A 19,895-nucleotide genomic window follows, 5' to 3' on the forward strand; every position below is an offset into this window, starting at 1 on the left:
TGCTTGATAAAAAAATATATTGACCCAAAGAAAATAAAAGGATAAAAGGGGAAAAGTCGAAAAAATACCACAATTATGCTAATAGGAAACGGACTTGCCCGGCGGACTATCTACTTTGGAAAATCACTTGCCCCAACAATTTTAACCCGGCACGGGCAAGCGGGCGTCCGCTAAAAAAAAGCCCTGACCAAGTGCATAGAATTTTCCAAAATGGCAAGAATTCACAACAGCATGTAAGAAAAGAGTCAAAACAACCCATCAAAAATATGCTCTTAATGATCAAGAGGTTCACTTTTGGTAAAATAAAGCCATGTTATTGTATAAATATCCAGATTAAGTATAGCATAATGCAGTTTGCATTTTATGTAAACATGGTTCACAAGTATCAGGTAAAAACGACACGACAAAACCTTAAGATTTTGGTTGTTTGCTCAGGATTGGTAACGCTTTGGTTTTTCTCATGGAACATTAAAAGGTGTCCTAAGATTTTCATCATTGCAAACAAACTAAATCTTTGGTAAATCTCAACCTACAGATACTGATAACTTCATATTGTTAAGTAGAATTTAAGACTGTGGTTGAATAATGGGTTATTGAAACCAATAGCAGATCAATGCATATATGCAGGTTTACTCTTAACTTAAACACCTGGGTCACAAAAGTTAGAAATTAAAAGTTATGTCCAACATCTGCACTGATTTCAATATTCAATATACAGTCAAACCTGAGAACAGCAGTCAGTCAAGGGAAATGACCAAACAGACCGTTGTCCACAGGTGACCGTTGAAATTGGATCACAAATTTAAGATGGTTTGTCAGTTGGTAGTATTGCTACTTCGTTACCCCACCCAGTCGTTTGCATACAGTGTAAAACAAAGGCTCATTGCCGTTAACTAAGCATAATAACAGAAATAACTTACACGTGTGTACATTGAATATTACAGAATAATATCTTATAGATTTATTTAATTTCATATTATTAAACTTAAGCAATGACTTTATCAACGCTGGTATAATTGTTTACACATGCATCTCATTCATTCAGTAAATAAAGCTTGTCACGTGCCGTTGACCTAATGTCCGTACAAGTCTAAAAAGCGGATTCGCTGTCATAAACCGATAGTACTGTGTAATTGTACTGTTCTAATTCAAAGAAAAAGACGCAAAAAGTTTGTTAAAATTTATTCGTACGCAAACATCACACAAAAAGCAGAGCTTACTTGCTATTACATGCAAACTTTTTCCAGATTCAAACTGTTTCAAACACTTGACTCGCTCCTCTAATGTGAGGACCTTACGTTTACCACTCATTGTTATTCCGTGATTTATTATTCTGATTACTTTTAAAAGTGTTGTGTACGCTAGAAAGCTCTTTTAAAGGATGATCTGAAAATAATATTTTTAAATCGATACTCAATATTGTAAGTACAATGTACTAATTAGCGGTCATTTAATTAGCGCTAATTACTTTAAACGTGTCACAAACTCTGACATATTTTCTTTTGAAGATACTCCCACAATTATCCCCGGAAAACAAACCGTCTCAACACCTTATTCTTTGTTTACTCGCAGTGGGCCGCTTTTATAATATCAAAGACAATTACCGCTATCAGACACTTTAACCAAATAGACAGACAAAAGATGTGCTTTGTTTTTAATTTTCGCGGCTCGGGACGACTGACGCGTGACCGTTGATTTCAGGTCAAACATGAATTTCGGAGTGGCCGTTATGGACAGGTGGCTGTTAAATTCAAGTGTAATTTTTTATCAAGGGGAGGGGGATTTCAGACTGACCGTTGTCTGCAGGTGACCGATAAATTCAGGTGGCGGTTAGGTCAGTTTCGACTGTACTCAGTTTTACCTAACATAGAAAGCTTTATGTCATTTATGATTTATTTTGTTACTTATTAAAAGAAACAATTTAATCCTTATAGCCTTCAACTTCACAATAAATTTCAAGAAGTCTTGCATTCAGAGTAACTATGACAAGTGACAAATTCCCATGGCAGCTAGCAGGTCAATACGACCATCACTACCATCTGAGGTCAAAGGTTTCATCATTATGCAAGAACATTCATGCCTTTAAATACCTAGCAACAAAAGTTGACAAGAAAGCCATTTCTTATTATAACATTGTAGCAATAACTTGAATAAGCAATGAACAATTGGTAAGAAACATCGAGTCAACACTTATTTTGTCTTCAACATACTTGCAATCAATTATTAAGTGACTGAAATTATTTTGGCAAAAACTTTTGAAAAGTCTAGATAATGTATAAACAGAATAAAGAGTTTTTGGAGGAAAGCACACTTGATTTCCCCTGTGCTTACCAAGCCTACACCGAGACTATAAGGAACAAAACTGTACTGTTCAGAATGGACACGTGATCCGAACAAGTTTCATAGAGTTTAGACACTGAATGTGACCTCTGGAATGTTCTCTAGTGATATGTTGGACCATATGACAAACTATGACAACAGAGAAAAGGTGATTATAATGCTCACTATGAGCACATTGTGCTCAGAAAATGCGCTCAGGTGAGCTAAAAAAACAACAAGACTATTGTCAAGCAATATAAGTCCCCTACCGGCTCCACCATTGTCAAAAATTCCAACATTTTCATATTAAAAAAATATATATTTGTTGCCATAGCAACCAGAAATTTAGACGTAGGAACAAAATGAAATGATGTGCATAATGTCCATATTGCCATCTATCCATGTTCCAAGTTTCATGAAAAAATATTAAGAACTTTTAAAGTTGTCGCAGGATCCAGAAAAGTGTGACAGACTCACAGACTTACAAGGCGAAAATCATAAGTCTCCTCCGGTGAAACCGGTAGGGGACTAAAAAGAAGCTTAGAATGCTTAAAATAACTTTGAGAGCTTTAAATCTAAAAGAGTGACAGTCAGGGTAACTATGACAACAGTGTCATGAAGGTCACTAAAGACCTTTACCTGATAGAAAAGGTCATCACTCTGTCATAGATATAATTACTGCTTTCTAATTTAATTTAGTTTGTTATCCAATGTGTAAAATGCAGCGGCAATTATTGCACTATTACAATGACAAAAGGAATTGTATCAAATTAAAGCAACAATAACAACAACAGAATCATAAACAAATCACAAATACCCAACATGTAAAAGGAACCAGGCTTTGTTCAGATGAAAAAGGCAAATAATTTTTACAATTTGAGTATTATTTAACGTCACACAATCATGTATGAATAGGAATAAGTAAATGAACCAATTTTCACAATTTAATAGTGCATCTTTTGTTCTTCCAATCAGCTCCATTATATTATACAGAGTTGGGTAATCACTTGACAAACAAGCTGGAGATGTCCTTGCACAGGTTAGTTTCGCTATTTTTATATCCTTTATTACATCTATTAATTGTTTAAATGCAGCTCACTTTCCAGCCATATAAGGCCTAAAAAAAAAAATCGTTTGTTTCCACTGACATGGCCAAAAAAATTAGGGTAGGTAGGTAGGCAAATAATTTTATTTTTAAAAATATTTTTTTTTTTAGAAATTGTCGTACATGGTGCATTTTCTTCTCATGTTTTGTGTATAACTGTATGTACAATAAATTTGATGATGTCTGTAATGCTATATGACTATATTTAAATGCTTTTATGAAATAAAAACTTGCTGTTCATTAATATTGAATGTGTTGCTTTCCTTAATTCCGAGTTTAATGTTGACTTCTGGCAACGGCTTAAATATACCATTTTATGACCAATAAAAGGCATAACTATAACAAGTCACAGAGAGCTTGACCCTCAGTGTCTATAGGGATTCAGTGTTGTTATACTTTCTGGTCCTTTGGGTTCATGCAGTGTATTCTATATTATTTATTATTTATAATATATTAAATACCTCAAAAGCAGTGCTACGGGAACGCCAGTGGTGTTGCATTTAACATTATCACCATGGAAAGACCCAATCAAACCGGATGTGCTTTTATATTTCTTGGATGCAGTTAATGTTCCCAAAGGACCACATTTTCAGATTATATTATGTACTGGTGGCGTGGGGTCTATCTACCCATGAATTTCAGGAACAGAACAGAAAATTTATTACGACTTGTATTATATACATACAATTACACACACAAAAATCAATAAACAATCACAAAATCAAATCACTCCAAGCACAGAAAAGCAGAAATTTAATGATATAAAGAGAGGCTAAACAATTATTTAGACGGGCTATTCACAAACAAATCAAAATTATATACCTGAAGAAAAAAAATCCTCTAAAAAAAACAACAAAGTCCAGCCCTCTGAAAAAATCGAGCAGGGGTTCCCCATGGGACCATGCCAGCATAGTTCAACCCCCCATCCCTTCACCCAACTTTATCCCAAGTCATACAAAGTTTTAATATTTTATAAATAAGTGGGTGGGGTAATACGAAACTACTGCACCATATAAATAAACACATACCGATTCTAACATGATATATACCTGTTTATAATATATTTAATAATAAAGATACTGTAAAATTGACATGTTTGCAACTGCTTTAATGTAGGCCTACCTTCGATCTCAAAACTTTCAGCCGATTTCGACTAGTCCAAATAATTAGACGTAAGCTACCCCGCTTAAATCGACCTCATATTTATAGGAGTAGATTTTGACATGTCCGTCTTACACTTCACTGTGTAAGTGACAGTTTTGTCTCGAGAGTGATGTTCCTGGAATAAATCGTCCATCTGCTTTGAGTGAGAAACATTTTTTATTAGTTTTTGCTCCTCCAGATGTTTGCATTTGAAAAATGTTATCGCAAGAACTGACGATGCTGCATTCGACGTGCTAGCGCTGGGCGCTGCCATCTTGTTTATGTTGAAAGTTTAATGTACGGCGCCGATAACGTTGAACGCTTATTGAGCGCGCCGAAAAATACGCGGTCCGATTTTTTTCGAATTTTGGGCTCAAAAAAGATTAGGACCGGCGGCAAAAAATTAGGTAGGGTCGGGCCACCGGAAACAAACAACTTTTTTTGTTACGCCTAAGCCAGAAAGTAATTAGTGAGCAGTTTGGACAGCAAACAGTGTGGTTCTAACTTGGACAGATGACTCCGCGCCCTCATTAGTGTTTTTTGTATATTCGCTTTTATTTATACCTCAAATTTACTCGCTACAAAATTTCTTAGCGGATCACAAAATAACAGCTAAAAAATTCATAGCAAGTTAAGACAAGATATAGAGCAATATTTCTATAAAATAAACGTTATCACTTTTGTTACTGATATGGCTGGATAGTGAGCAGCATTCAAAAATTAGTAAAAAGTAATCGAAGATATAAAACAGGGAAAAATACCTGTTTGGTCATGGATGTTGCCATCTTGTTTGTCACGTCATTACACCTTCTGTTGTATCAGAAGACTAAGACTTGCTCAGGTTTGGTAACGTTTTGATTTTTCTCATGGAACATTTAAAAGGTGTCCTAAGAATTTCATCATTGCAAGTCGTTCGCTTCAGTTCATGAAAGTTCTAATGAATCTAACACCAATTTTTAGTTGATTTTTTACCTTTACCATAGCTACTACTGCAAAATCTAAGTAGGTTTAATTGGGTTTAGCAATGCCTATTTTTTTATCATGGAACATTAAAGGGATAGTGAAGGTAAGAATATCATAATTGCCAACACCGTCATATCATGTCCAAGTACATATACCATTGTAATAGCATGTAAGGTTATCTTTGTGAAATCAGTTATGAACAATTATTTTAAACAAATGGACACTGCATAGACATAGAAACAAAATTTAATTTCAACAAAATTCAATTTGCCAAATAGCCCTAGATCAAGCCTTAATATTGAAGAATAACCAAAGTATTACTTGTGGTTTAAAATTATTTTGCTTTCCCTCTATCACCTGTTATTGAAATGGATATTTGAATTTAAGATCTAAAATCTAAGCAAGGTTACATTTCCATATTATACACAATTCTTTGTTGAATCAATGTTACTCAAAAAATTATACCAATACATGTATGTATTTTCACAATAGTATTCAAATAACCATAGAAGAATTTATGACATATTTCACGTTTCAATTCAATATCTTGAGAATGTAGGAAAATTTGTTCCAGACAAACCTACCCACTAAGATTTATTCCAATATCCTCTTTTACAAACTATGTTTGAGGGGGTATGACAATTTTTTATTTTTATGACCACCTTACTGAGTATCAAAACAGGGTGTATGTTTGCTCAGGTTTGGTAACGCTTTGGTTTTTCTCATGGAACATTAAAAGGTGTCCTAAGAATTTCATCATTGCAAACATACACATCTGTGTTTAACACAGTAAACAAAGTGTACTTTTTAATCAGAAATGATTTTCATGGTCATTTGCCTTGTTTTTTAAACAAAGAACATGTTTGCTCAGGCTTGGTAACGCTTTGTTTTTTCTCACGGAACATTAAAAGGTGTCCTAAGAATTTCATCATTGCAAACATGTTTTTATGCTCTAAGTTTTAAGTGGATAGTAATTAAACTTGTAAATGGTAAAAAACTAAGGATATAAAAAGTATAAAGTATAAAGAACAAATATCAATTGGAAAATTAAACCACAACTAGTATTAAGTGTTTAAATAACTACATTTAGTAAAATACAAACACCCTTAAATCCTTTTCCTAGTTGAAGTTAAAAACTCCAGATTTCCAATATCCAAATAATATACAGACAAGACATAAGACTTGTGTGACAAATAATCCACTCAAGGAATTAAACACAAGACAAAAGCTCGCATGAACTCAATCCACGAGCATGTGTATTGTTATACTCAGCAGGTGATCTAAATTATAAAATGTCATTAAGTGTCCAGTCTCTACAATGTTTTTGATTACTCTACTGGGGAGTGGGCTTCCATTCAACCTCAGTTCTCATTTCACCCTTTTGGGGCCCTTTGGATTGGGGAAAATTTGAGCATTTTTACTTACAATTGAAAATACGGGATTGAGAATAACTGTTTTCAACACTATTATATACATTATATTAACTAAGGTTTAACTGAGGTGTATTGATCACAGGTTCATTCCAGGATTACAGGTTACCAGTAATCTTACCGTACACACGGCCCGTGGAAAACTGGTCCTCCAAGGCCTGTTCCACCTGCTTCGTCTTCTGTCTAATTGTGTACTTCTTCAGTGTCTTCTTGGAGCGCACCTTGTTCAGTCGACCAGCGTCTTCGTCACTCTGTGGGAAAAACACAACATGTGTGAATTGTGAACATGCTCTGATTTATTGCCCATGTCGTTCACTGCCACTCATGGTCAACAAGACATGTCCATCATCTGATAAATCCTAACTATTTGAACAGTTACACCCAGGGTTTGATAGATTTGGAAAGGTTTATACATATAATGAGTCATCTTTTAGAAGAATTGAAAACTATGCAATACCTTCCAAGCAATGGTGGCTTAATCAATTAAGGGCTTCATCTGGCTCAAAAATTTCTTAAGCCAAATTTGACTCTATTTTGCAAAGTTCTTCTTATTGCTGTTATTTGATAGTTTCATATAAAGGATTTTCTGTAGCCAAATAAGTAAATTTGTAGCTGTTGGCTATTTTTAGAATGGCAGAGTAAGCACTGTCATTGTCTGAGTTGTACTACAACATAATCCAACAAGAATCTTAGTTAAACTGATGAACACTCCTCCAAACTAGAGCTTTGTCACAGACGTGACGTATACCCCCACGTGCCGCATTGACACAGACTATTTTGCATACTGTCTTCACAAAACAAGAGAATCTAATTTATGGCCAGTTTTAAGAATAATTTTGCCATTATCATTTATGGCCATTTGAACCTTTGAACTCTTGAATTCTTTCGCATGACATGCCGTCCAATTACTGTGAACAAAATTAATGTACAGTCATTTTAAAATACATGTATGATTGACATAGTTATAGCCCGTACAAGCTCATTTATGCCCATTTTTTTACTTTTGAACTCCAAGTTTGAACTTGACCTTGAAGATATCAACGTAATTCTTTCGCATGACTCATCGTCCAATGATTGTGAACAAATGTACCAGGTAATTTTAAAACCCTACAATGAACAACATATTCAGGGCCCGGACAAGATCATTTATTGCTATTTTGACCTTTGAACTCAAAGTGTGACCTTGACCTTGGAGATATTGACGTAATTCTTTCGCACAACGCACCGTCCAATAATGGTGAACAAATGTGCCAAATGATTTTAAAATCTCACAATAAACGACATAGTTATGGCCTGGACAAGCGCATTTATGGCCATTTTTGACCTTTGAACACAAAGTGTGACCTTGAACTTGGATATAATGACGTAATTCTTTCGCACAGCACACCGTCCAATGATGGTGAACAAATGTGCCAAATGATTTCAAAATCTCACAATGAACGACATAGTTATGGCCCAGACAAGCTCATTTATGGGCATTTTTGACCTGTGAACGCAAAGTGTGACCTTGAAAATATCGACGTAATTCTTTCGCGCGACACACCGTCCAATGATGGTGAACAAATGTGCCAAATGATTTTAAAATCTTACAATGAATGACATAGTTCTGGCCCAGACAAGATCATTTATGGCTATTTTGACCTTTGAACTCAAAGTGTGACCTTGACCTTGGAAATATCGACGTAATTCTTTCGCCCGACACACCGTCCGATGATAGTGAACAAATATGCCCAATAATTTTAAAATCTCACACTGAATGACATAGTTGTTGCCCGGACAAACTCATTTATGGCCATTTTTGATCTTTGAACTCAAAGTGTGACCTTGACCTTGAAGACATCCACGTAATTCTTTCGCGCGACACACCATCCAATGATGGTGAACAAATATGCCTAATGATTTTAACATTTCACAATAAATGATAAAGTTATGGCCAGTACAAGCATTTGACCTTTCAAATCCAACTGTGACCTTGACCTTGGAGATATCGACATATTTTTTTCACACGACACACCGTCTCATGATGGTGAACAAATGTATCAAGTAATTCTAAAATGTATATCAAGTAATTTTAAAATCTAACGATAAATGACAAAGTTTTGGTGCGGACACACTTTTGGTTTAAAACACACTAAGTGACCCTGTGACCTAGTTTTTGACCCGGCATGACCCATATTAAATCTTTACTTAGAAATCATCTAGATACAACTTGTGACCAAGTTTGGTGAAGATCTGATGAAGATTCCGGACAGACTGACCAACAGACAGACCGACAAAGTGACTCCTATATGGTAATGGGAGTATAACAAGTGCTGTCAGAGGACAGCGCGCTCGACTATTCAAGTGCTTGACATTATAACGTAAGCCGTCATGGGGAAATTGTTCATATTCAATAATTTATTAGACGATCTTTCAGAAATAAAAAAAGAAAAAAAAATTATTTTTTTTTTTGGGGGGGGGGGGGGGTATAATGTGGGGTGTGGTCATTTATTAGACGATCTTTAAAAAATACAAAAAAGGAGAGAAAAAAATTGATGGGGGGGGGGGGGGGTAGGGGGGGTATAATGTGGGGTGTAGTAATTTATTAGATGATTAAAAAAAAATAGGGGGGGGGGGCAGGGGGGTTAGAGGGGGGTATAATGTGGGTTGGGGTAAATTATTAGATGTTTAAAAAAAAATGGGGGGGGGGGAGGTTGGAGGTGGGGGATTCTGGGTAGGGGCATGGGGTATTGTTTGGGTGGAATCCATTGTGGTATATAGGTAAGTGTTGTTTTGTCTAAGTCATACTAAAATGTGATCATAAATAAAGAAGTTATGGCAATTTAAGCAAAATGTCCAATTATCTAAGTGTAAAAAGGGCCATATTTATGTACAAATGCTTGATACAGTGGTCTGCTCTTGTTTATAGGTTGGGGTCTTGTTGGTAAACAAGTATGCAAAATATAAAAGCAATGTCAAAGGATATAGGAAATATTTGGGGTAGTACACAAACTTTAACATAGATAAATTGATTTATCTAAGTATAAAAGGGGCCATAATTATGACAAAATGCTTGATAGAGTTGTCTGCACTTCTTTATTGGTCGGGGTGATGTTGGTAAACAAGTATGCAAAAAATGAAAGCAATATGTCAAGGGACAATGAAAATAAATGGGGTAGTACGAAAACTTGAACATTTGCTGCATATTCTAAATGGAAAAGGGGCCATAATCATGACAAAATGCTTGATAGAGTTGTCTGCTCTTGTTTATAGGTTGGGGTCATGTTGGTCAACAAGTATGCAAAATATGAAAGCAATATGTCAAGGGACAATGACAATAATTGGGGTAGTGCGAAAACTTTAACATTTGCACGCTAACGGCACGGAACCGAACGCCGGGGTGAGTAGGATAGCTCCACTATATACATTTCATATAAAATAGTCGAGCTAAAAATGAATAAGCAAAATTTCTTTGTAAGCATGTTTACCAAGGGGGTAGACGGTATCAGAAGTATATTTCAAACACAAAGTGTGGAGAACCATCAGTAAGAATATAGTGCATCACTTTCTTCAGTCGAAAGATGGTGATAAATTCAATCATCATGTTCTCCTAGTGTACAAGGTGTTTTATTCCATATATTTAGCAGAGTTAGAAACATTCATTTGGTAAATCTCAGTAAATTCACAGCCCCCCCCCCACCCCCAAAAATATTAAATTTACCTCTACAAAGTTCTTCCCTCACATCAGTCACAAGATGTAAAATAAATCTCCATATTTAATTTTTCTGAATTTTCCCTTAATTGAAAGGAATGGCACCTTGAGATCCCCCATGGAACTAGACTATTCTGAACTATTGTTAATAATATTTTACTAGTCATATTAGGAAAACTGCTTGCACATTGACGGCCATGTTTTTCAACTAACCATTTTTTAACACGACCCAGTTACCATTAGAACAAATGTTCTGACCAAGTTTCATTTGGACCATAAATTTGACTTCTAGAGTTTAAACAAAGTTTGACTGGTTTGACTGAAGCCACATAAGGAAACCTGCCCCCCTAATGGCAGCCATTTTTTCAATGGGCCATAACCATTTTAAAACTTGGCCCAGATATCATTTGAACAAATGTTCCAAACAAGTTTCATGAAGATTGGGCTAAAAATCTGACTTCTACAGTGTTAACAACTTGACAAGGTTTTACTTCAGCTATGATAGCCATACAAGGAAATCTGTCTCTCCTGGCCGCAATGTTTTTCAAGGGACTACAATGTTAACAAGGTTTTATTATAGCTACATGTACTATAGGCAGTTGAGCAATACATAGCGAAAACTGCCTTGACCTTTGCCATCCATGTTTTTAAACAGACTGTAGGCAAGCTAAGATTTTACTACCAATACAAACTTTCAAGTTGTCTGGTTGCTCAGGCTTGGTAACGCTTTGGTTTTTCTCATGGAACATTAAAAGGTGTCCTAAGAGTTTCATCATTGCAAACATACAACTTGAAAGCACATCACACCAATGAAAACAGACATGTTTGAATACAGAGTTTAACATTTCAACATTTTCTACCCGACATGTTTGCTCAGCCTTGGTAACGCTTTGGTTTTTCTCATGGAACATTAAAAGGTGTCCTAATAATTTCATCATTGCAAGCATGTCACTGAAAAACTCTTTCCACAGCAACCAAATACAAAGTCTTTAATTTATTCTGGGCCTGGTTGTTTTCTTAATAAATGTTTTAAGAAAATTAACAAACACATTATATAATTCATTAATATTGTAACATTTTTTAACCATAAAACCTTGGAGTGTCTAATAAAAACAAAATTATTAATATTGCTTTATTTTGAGCCCAGAAAACCAAAGCATTGATTCACTAATTCCCTTGGTAGCTGTATTAATACTTGTATCTTTATTCTTTTTTTCTCTTATAAACCTTTGGTGCTTAATCTGATATGATATAAACAAGAGGGTCATGATGGCCCTGAATCGCTCACCTGACTAACCAAATACAATCCCAACCCAGATTTTATCAAGATTAACATTCTGACCAAATTTCATAAAGATTAGATGAAAACTGTGAACTCTATTGTCTACACAAGGTTTTTCTATTATTTGACTTAGTGACCTAGTTGTTGACCCCAGGTGACCCAAATACAATCCCAACCCAGATTTCATCAAGATAAACATTCTGATCAAATTTTATAGAGATTGGATGAAAACTGTGACCTCTATTGTCTACACAAGGTTTTTCTATTATTTTACCTAGTGACCTAGTTTTTTACCCCAGATGACCCAAATACAATCCCAACCCAGATTTCATCAAGATAAACATTCTAACCAAATTTCATAAAGATTGGATGAAAACTGTGACCTCTACTGTCTACACAAATTGTTGACGGTTTTTCTATTATTTGACCTAGTTTTTGACCTCGGATGACCCAAATACAATCCCAACCCAGATTTCATCAAGATTAACATTCTGACCAAATTTCATAAAAATTGGATAAAAAATGCCACCTCTATTGTCTACACAAGGTTTTTCTATTATTTGACCTAGTTTTTGACCTAGTGACCTAGTTTTTGACCCAAAATGACCCAAATACAATCCAAACCCAGATTTTATCAAGATAAACATTCTGACCAAATTTCATAAAGATTGGATAAAACTGTGACCTCAACTGTCTACACAAGGTTTTTCTATTATTTGACCTAGTTTTTTACCTAGTGACCTAGTTTTTGGCCCCAGATGACCCAAATACAATCCCAACCCCGATTTCATCAAGATAAACATTCTGACCAAATATCATAAAGATTGGATGAAAACTGTGACCTCTACTTTCTACACAAGGTTTTTTCTATTTGACATAGTTTTTGACCTAGTGAACTTGTTTTTGACCCCAGATGACCCAAATACAATCCCAACCCAGATTTCATCAAGATAAACATTCTGACCAAATTTCATAAAGATTGGATGAAAAATGCTATCTCTATTGTCTACACAAGGTTTTTCTATTATTTGACCTATGATGTGACCTAGTTTTTGACCTAGTGACCTAGTTTTTGACCCAAGATGACCCAAGTACAATCTCAACCCAGATTTCATCAAGATAAACATTCTGACCAAATTTCATAAAGATTGGATGAAAACTGTGACCTCTTCTGTCTACTGTCTACACAAACAAATTGTTGACGGCCGCACGCACACACATACGGATGCCGGACATCACACGGTCACATAAGCTCACCATGTCACTTCGTGACAGGTGAGCTAAAAAGCCACAGTTTTGTCAAGTTCTGCAAAAACTATACAATTGCAATACTCTAAAACAAATTGTTAACCCATACAAAAATGGAACAGACTTATATCCTGTAGCTACCGAGTATCCAATATTATTAATGTCCTAACAGGGCTTTTTTTCCTGTTTTTATGAAGCAGCCTTGCCCCCCCCCTTATTTTTTGAAAACTGTTCAAAATTGTGAAAAAATAGAATCGCTAACTGTTCAAAATTGTGAAAAAATTAGTCTTGAACTTTCTAAAATTGTGAAAATGTATGTAGCAAACTTCTTGAAATTGTGAACATTTGAAGGAAAAAAGCCCTTCCTCTGTTGTCATTGACAATTGCTGATTTGCTAAGAAGTCTATTGCAAACTGTACCAGTGTGTTTACCAAGGGAGCAGACAGTTCATCTGCCACCTAACGATGCTATCACTGGGTTACTATAGCATTTGAAAACGACCCTTGCTTGCTTGATAGCTAGCAAGGGAGATACAAAATGCTTAGTAAAACACTTCTCAGAAACTGAAATCATTTCCAATACACCAAAAACAAGTTCGATGAAGACTGAATGTGTAAAATAGGTCAACTAACTGGCTACTCAAATTTTGATGAAGAACACTGCTATACCCACAGAATAAATGGGATACTTACTAATTGGTATAACAACATATGTGAATTTATTACAATAGTTGATGTGCTTCATTACAACACATCAGGCTAGTAGAAGAGCTTTGGACTATTGATCTAGCAAAGTAAAAAACCTACGGTCTATAAACTAGTGATCTTAAAAATTTGTGTAAAGACTGGATACAGATAACAACCATTACACCACTGGCAAAGTTCACACATGTTATAATAATCCTTTGTAACAAGAACATTTTTCCAACAAATTGCACATAGATTTTCTAAACAAGTCATAGCTTTCAAAGTGTTACAAGTGAATAGTTAACTGACAAATTGAGATCACCAACAGTGATTATTTTTTGCCCAATTGGGAAAAGTACATGTACCAGCGCAATTTGGAAAATTGTGCGTGAAAAACCCTGAAATTGGGAAAATTCGCGTTGTGAAGTCTTCATATTGGGAATTGGTGTAGTTGATTTTTTGCTCCCAAATACTTTAACATTGATAACTAAAAATGTTGTCAAGTTGTCAGTAGTATATTTACTTAGGTTCAAGCCGTAGGGCTGCATAAGGAAACTAGCAAAATGTTGCAATTTTTTTAGAAACCTTAAATTGGGAATTTTTTGGCAGCAATTAGAAATTTGTAATTTTATCCTTATTGTGAAAGTGCAGTTTTCCAGTACTTTATAAAGAAAGAAAACAAGAGATGTGTTTGTCAGAAACCCAATGCCCCCTATTTCGCTGCTTTGAAATAAAATATCAATTTATCATTGACAGGTTTAGAAATTATCTCCCTTTTAAAGCTTTTTACTTCCTTTGGATTTGTTTTTTAGATCTTTTACATTGAAGGATGACCTTGACCTTTCACCACTCAAAATGTGCAGCTCCATGAGATACACATGCATGCCAAATATCAAGTTGCTATCTTCAATATTGCAAAAGTTATTGCAAAACTTTTACCAAGATTAAAGTTTTGGGACACACACAATGAATGAATGAATGGCAGACAGACAGACAGACAAGACAGGCCAACAAAAATATACCCCCGATATTTTGATCCGGGGGCATAAAAATTGCTGGCCAATATCTGTACCAGTGCGTTTACCAAGGGAGCAGACAGTATATCTGCCACCTAACGATGCTATCACTGGGTTTCTATAGCATTGGAAAACGACCCCTATTGTCAACAGAGACAAATAAGGGAGATACAAAATGCATGTAACATTTAAATGCGTTGTCTTAAACTTTTACAAACTTTGTTTCATTAAAAAATGTTTGCTCAGGTTTGGTAACGCTTTGTTTTTTCTCATGGAACATTAAAAGGTGTCCTAAGTGTCTCATCATTGCAAACAAGGTCTCGAATTTATTAGCATGCAACAAGCATGTGCCAAATAAAAATGCTGAAATAACTACACATTTAAATGTGTTCTGCTCAAATGTATCACACTGATTTATTAAGCTTGTTAAATTTTTTAACAAACCTAGTACATATTCTGTATTTTCTCACTGATGAATAAAATGTATCCTTTTTCGTAAAAACTATTGAACAGTTCTAAATACAAGACGCATTGTTAACTCTCCATTTACTGTCCAGACAGGAGTCATTCACAAATATTTGTTTAACATTAGAGGTATTTCCTTTCTGTTCAACTAAATCTTTAAAGACAAAATATTTATAAGGCCATCCTAAAAAATTCTTTTGTTTGGCATAACCCGACCGACCCACTAAAATCGGCCCTGCTGAATTTTTTTTTTTTACTTTCCAAAAAAAAATTTTTTGGCTCGCCAAAAATTATTTACACTTAATTTTTCCTTTCTGCTTTTTATCCTTTTCGGTTATTTGCGTCATTTAATTGAATGCTCTTTCAAAGATATCTAGAATAGCAATGAACAAAACGCGTACCGGTATTTATTTGAGTCGCCTATTTATTTGACATATGCATATGTGATTAATTAGACTTTAAAGGGACTCTCAACCGAGAATGACGAAAGATACAAGTTCTAAAATACCGTATTTTTTTCAATTCTTAGTTGATATTGATTAAAATATCACGACTGGTATATTACATTACATGAAAAAAAGTTCATATTTTCAGTATATTCGGTAATTAAATTTCACGATGTGAAATCAAAAGTACATCGCAAAAATAAGTGACATAACGATATACACACTATATATTACGAAAGTAGATTGATCGTTTTATGTACAAAACATACAATTCACTACGCATGGACAACTTGCATTCCTGGGTTTACCACGTGATGACAATAATCAATCTACTGGCGTTATTTGTAGTTAACTGGTATAGTTACCTGGTAGACATACCCAGTAAAATGTATTACCAAATATCGTCGCTATTCTTCAAAAACCGCGCAAGTCAATTTTTTTCAACTTTTCAATAGGCCAAAATTTTTTTTTAAATATACTTATTTAGATAGTCTAAAAAAGGAACAAAATTTTACATAGAAAACTGTGCAAGTCCATTTTTAGAATTAAAATGACAACTACAGGCCTTTATATTTTCATAAATAAAAAGTATGCCCATTTTGACATAGACTATCTAAATTAATATATTTTAAAACTTCAAAAAATATTTAAAAAATGTTTTTTGAAAAGTTGGAAAAATTGACTTATGCAGTTTTTGCAGAAACAATTAGTGCACCAATGAGTGTTCAGGATTTTCTCACGTGCTCATAACTATGCCTTCCAATTGGATATTAAATCCAGTATTTTTGCACAAAATGACCCGTGAACCAGCCGTTCTTATAAAAACAAATAACAATTTGCGCCAAATTTGACTTACGCGGTTTTCGAAGAACAGCGACGATATACTGAATATATGAAAACTTTACAACTTTTTTCAAGCAATGTAATATACCAGTCGTGATATTTTAATCAATATAAACTAAGAATTGTAAAAAAAATACAGTTTTTTACAAATTTTCTTTTCGGTGTCGTTTTGGTTGACCGTTCCTTACAATACAATTAAACCGCTCCTGTTTTTCTCGTATCCCTCTAGTTAAAATATGCTGTTGTCGTTCAGGATAGTTTGGGAGTAAAAAAAAGAAATAAATTAATTATCACCGTTCAATTCTGCAATCGGCACAGATTTGTAATATTATTGCCATATAACTTATTATTTAATTAGCACTCTTTAATTCAGATCAGCTAATATTCAGTAGAAAGATAAGTGTTTTTTTGTTTCATTTGCTTATCTTTTTATACGACTTTCCGACTGGTCGCTATTTTCGAGGCAGACAGCGATATTAAATGTGTATACAAATTATACAACATTTAGAGTTTAAAGTTATGCTCCGGACAAAAATTTACCTTTAAGTTATATAAAAGGGGAGATAATTCAAAACTAAGGTAGATAGAGTTATAGTTCTTAGTCACTGCACTTTTCCTACTTGCCATCTGTTTATATTTCAAGTTTCAAGTTAATCCCTTTCGTAGATTTAGAGTTATGCTCGGGACAAAAATAAAGTTATATAAAAGGGGAGATAATTCAAAAGCTAAGGTAGATAGAGTTATGGTTCTTAAGTCACTGGACTTTTCCTACTTCAGATGACCTTGACCTTTAACCAATCAAAATGTGCAGCTCCATGAGATACACATGCATGCCAAATATCAAGTTGCTATCTTCAATAGTGAAAAAGTTATGGCAGGGGTTTTTTTTAGAGAAAGGGGAAGACGCTGGACGCTGGGTGAAAGGGGAAAAAAAGAGTGCGAAAGAGAGATATTAGGGGAAAAAATAAAAACTGTTTATTTCAATGTCTATAACTCATCAAAAGAGACTTGTCTCTGTCCTTTTTGTTCTTAAACACATTTAACAGGTATTAAAGTCTAAGTCCTTAATAAAGTTGCAGGTGTAGATCTAATAATGGGAAATGTTTTCAACTATATTTTTGTACTGGGGCCGGGGGACGATGTCAATTTTGTGATTTCAATTTCATGATGAATGGGTTGACGATCTTGATTTGCTACAGTATTGGAAGGGAAAGGAGCGGCAGCTGCCGATTGTCTACTTTCACTTTCACAATGTTCGATGTTGATTACCTCGGAATCCTGCTGGGTTATAACGGTTTTCGATGATTCTTTCTTAAAAAATGCCTCGATGCGTTCAGTATCTTCCGAGTTCGAATGTTTTATTTTGTTTGTGTAAGAACGCTAATTGTGAGACATTTTTTTCTGTTTTCACGTTTATACCTCGGCTTGCACATAGCCCGGATGAAAATTCGACTGGTTTCCGGTAATTAATTGACGAAACACCCTTCTCGCGCAATCCAGTAAAATAGTCACATGATTATTACGATAAGTTGCCCAGTTTACATGACGTTATTTAAGAGCTATATTTAGAATAACTGGGATTCCCAGATGTTGTGTGTTTGTCTGGAGAGAGAGAGCGCGAATTCGTTGTACATGGTGCAAATTGGATAATTGTCGAATGCCCCAAGGAAAAATAAACATTTCTTTGAGAGAAAATATTATATTTTGGTGAAAAATGGTATTTTTGGTGGGGAAATTGTATTTTAAGGGGAAAAATTCTGGTAGGGGAAGACGCCGAATATCGGCGTCACTTTCTTAGTAAAAAAAAACCCTGTATGGCCATAGTTTTTTTCAGACAAATGGACAGACTGACCGACATACTGACAGACAGTTCAACTGCTATATGCCACGCTCCCGGGGGCATAAAAAATATATCGCCAACATCTGTACCAGCGTGTTTACCAAGGGAGCAGACAGTATATCTGCCACCTAACGATGCTATCACTGGGTTACTATAGCATTGGAAAACGACCCCTATTGTCAACAGAGACAAATAAGGGAGATACAAAATGCATGACATTAGTTTATGTATACAAATCTACTATATTTCACAATGTTTGCTCAGGTTTGGTAACGCTTTGGTTTTTCTCATGGAACATTAAAAGGTGTCCTAAGAATATCATCATTGCAAACAATATCTTGTCTAAGAGCATAATATTAGCATGTTAAAATACTTAACTTAAATCTATAATAAAGCTTATCAAATTACTTGCTCAAATACAATAGTTTAAAAAATTTAAAAAGAAGTTTTTAATAATCCATCTCAATTGCATTTAGGGTCATGTAAGGGGAAAATTCACATCATTGTGTACCTCATCAACTTTTGTACTTCAACTTTGTTCTTACCAACTTAACTCCCTTCTTGCGACCGAGAGGTGTGGCATAGTGGTTCTCATACCACTGCCGGAAGGGTGTGGAATCTATCTGCACGATGGTACTCTTAACCAGAGTCTTAGTACGCACCATCTCATTGTTACTGGCATTGTACACAACGTCAATGATCCTAGTCTTACGTGCAACACCTGAAATGGCGAGATATTAATTAATTATTTCAGGGCTTTTTGGCCCATTCTTAGTCCTTATTAGATCAATCATCATTATCTCAATGGCATTTTCTTACCTCCTTGTTGAGTCCCTAAATTCCAACTTGATGGTTTGACATTCAGAAATTGAGAAATACAGCTGTTCAGCGCAGAAGTAAAGTTTTGAAGCAAAACTGTCTATTTTGCTGCTATTTTTATGTCTAGGATTTTGTATTTACATGTATGTCAGATTTATCAATAACCATTTAAAATTATCAATAAATCACTGATTATTTTATTACATTTCAAGCAATTTTAATGCTAAAATTTCCAGTTTCATGTGTATAGGTAATGTTTAGAATTGAGAGACAAGACACAAGACAATGAAAACATACAATTTGTGAGAAATTCAAAATCACATTAATTAAACAAATTGCATGTTATACATATCTGTTAATTTAAAATTTCTACAAGAGATCATGTGACATGTTAGCTCAGGGTTGGTAACGCTTTGGTTTTTTCTCATGGAACATTAAAAGGTGTCCTAAGAATTTCATCATTGCAAACATGTCACTGAAAAAAAGAACGAATTAATTCTGGCTACCTTTACAAAAATCATGCACCAATTACAAAGTCATGTATATAACTTCGTCCCATTATAAGGTGTGCAATGTCAAAGTAACCAACTGAGAAAAAC

At 34.8% G+C, this 19,895-nt stretch overlaps 1 protein-coding gene and 10 non-coding genes across 11 annotated transcripts in view; all 11 read right to left on the minus strand.

The window, feature by feature from the left end:
- Positions 1-19,895, minus strand: part of LOC127864842 (40S ribosomal protein S8-like) — a 32,043-nt gene that overhangs the window by 2,612 nt on the left and 9,536 nt on the right. The window contains exons 4-5 of the mRNA XM_052404731.1: positions 19,023-19,198; positions 7,082-7,211 (exon numbers count right to left, since the gene is read on the minus strand). Coding sequence (XP_052260691.1) covers positions 7,082-7,211; positions 19,023-19,198 — 306 coding nt within the window. The remainder of the gene's footprint in view (positions 1-7,081; positions 7,212-19,022; positions 19,199-19,895) is intronic.
- LOC127865350 (small nucleolar RNA SNORD58) lies at positions 427-501 on the minus strand. The gene has a single exon (XR_008042605.1). It is a non-coding gene; the product is annotated as a small nucleolar RNA SNORD58 (small nucleolar RNA).
- LOC127865357 (small nucleolar RNA SNORD58) lies at positions 5,400-5,475 on the minus strand. Its single transcript, XR_008042612.1, has one exon. It is a non-coding gene; the product is annotated as a small nucleolar RNA SNORD58 (small nucleolar RNA).
- Positions 6,221-6,295, minus strand: LOC127865353 (small nucleolar RNA SNORD58). Its single transcript, XR_008042608.1, has one exon. It is a non-coding gene; the product is annotated as a small nucleolar RNA SNORD58 (small nucleolar RNA).
- Positions 6,393-6,467, minus strand: LOC127865352 (small nucleolar RNA SNORD58). The gene has a single exon (XR_008042607.1). It is a non-coding gene; the product is annotated as a small nucleolar RNA SNORD58 (small nucleolar RNA).
- On the minus strand, positions 10,475-10,548 carry LOC127865360 (small nucleolar RNA Me28S-Am982). The gene has a single exon (XR_008042615.1). It is a non-coding gene; the product is annotated as a small nucleolar RNA Me28S-Am982 (small nucleolar RNA).
- LOC127865351 (small nucleolar RNA SNORD58) lies at positions 11,358-11,432 on the minus strand. The gene has a single exon (XR_008042606.1). It is a non-coding gene; the product is annotated as a small nucleolar RNA SNORD58 (small nucleolar RNA).
- LOC127865358 (small nucleolar RNA SNORD58) lies at positions 11,520-11,594 on the minus strand. The gene has a single exon (XR_008042613.1). It is a non-coding gene; the product is annotated as a small nucleolar RNA SNORD58 (small nucleolar RNA).
- LOC127865354 (small nucleolar RNA SNORD58) lies at positions 15,121-15,195 on the minus strand. The gene has a single exon (XR_008042609.1). It is a non-coding gene; the product is annotated as a small nucleolar RNA SNORD58 (small nucleolar RNA).
- On the minus strand, positions 18,733-18,807 carry LOC127865348 (small nucleolar RNA SNORD58). Its single transcript, XR_008042604.1, has one exon. It is a non-coding gene; the product is annotated as a small nucleolar RNA SNORD58 (small nucleolar RNA).
- LOC127865356 (small nucleolar RNA SNORD58) lies at positions 19,688-19,763 on the minus strand. The gene has a single exon (XR_008042611.1). It is a non-coding gene; the product is annotated as a small nucleolar RNA SNORD58 (small nucleolar RNA).

The sequence above is a fragment of the Dreissena polymorpha genome, chromosome 1 (assembly GCF_020536995.1).
Source record: "Dreissena polymorpha isolate Duluth1 chromosome 1, UMN_Dpol_1.0, whole genome shotgun sequence".
Taxonomy (NCBI): Eukaryota; Metazoa; Mollusca; class Bivalvia; order Myida; family Dreissenidae; genus Dreissena; species Dreissena polymorpha.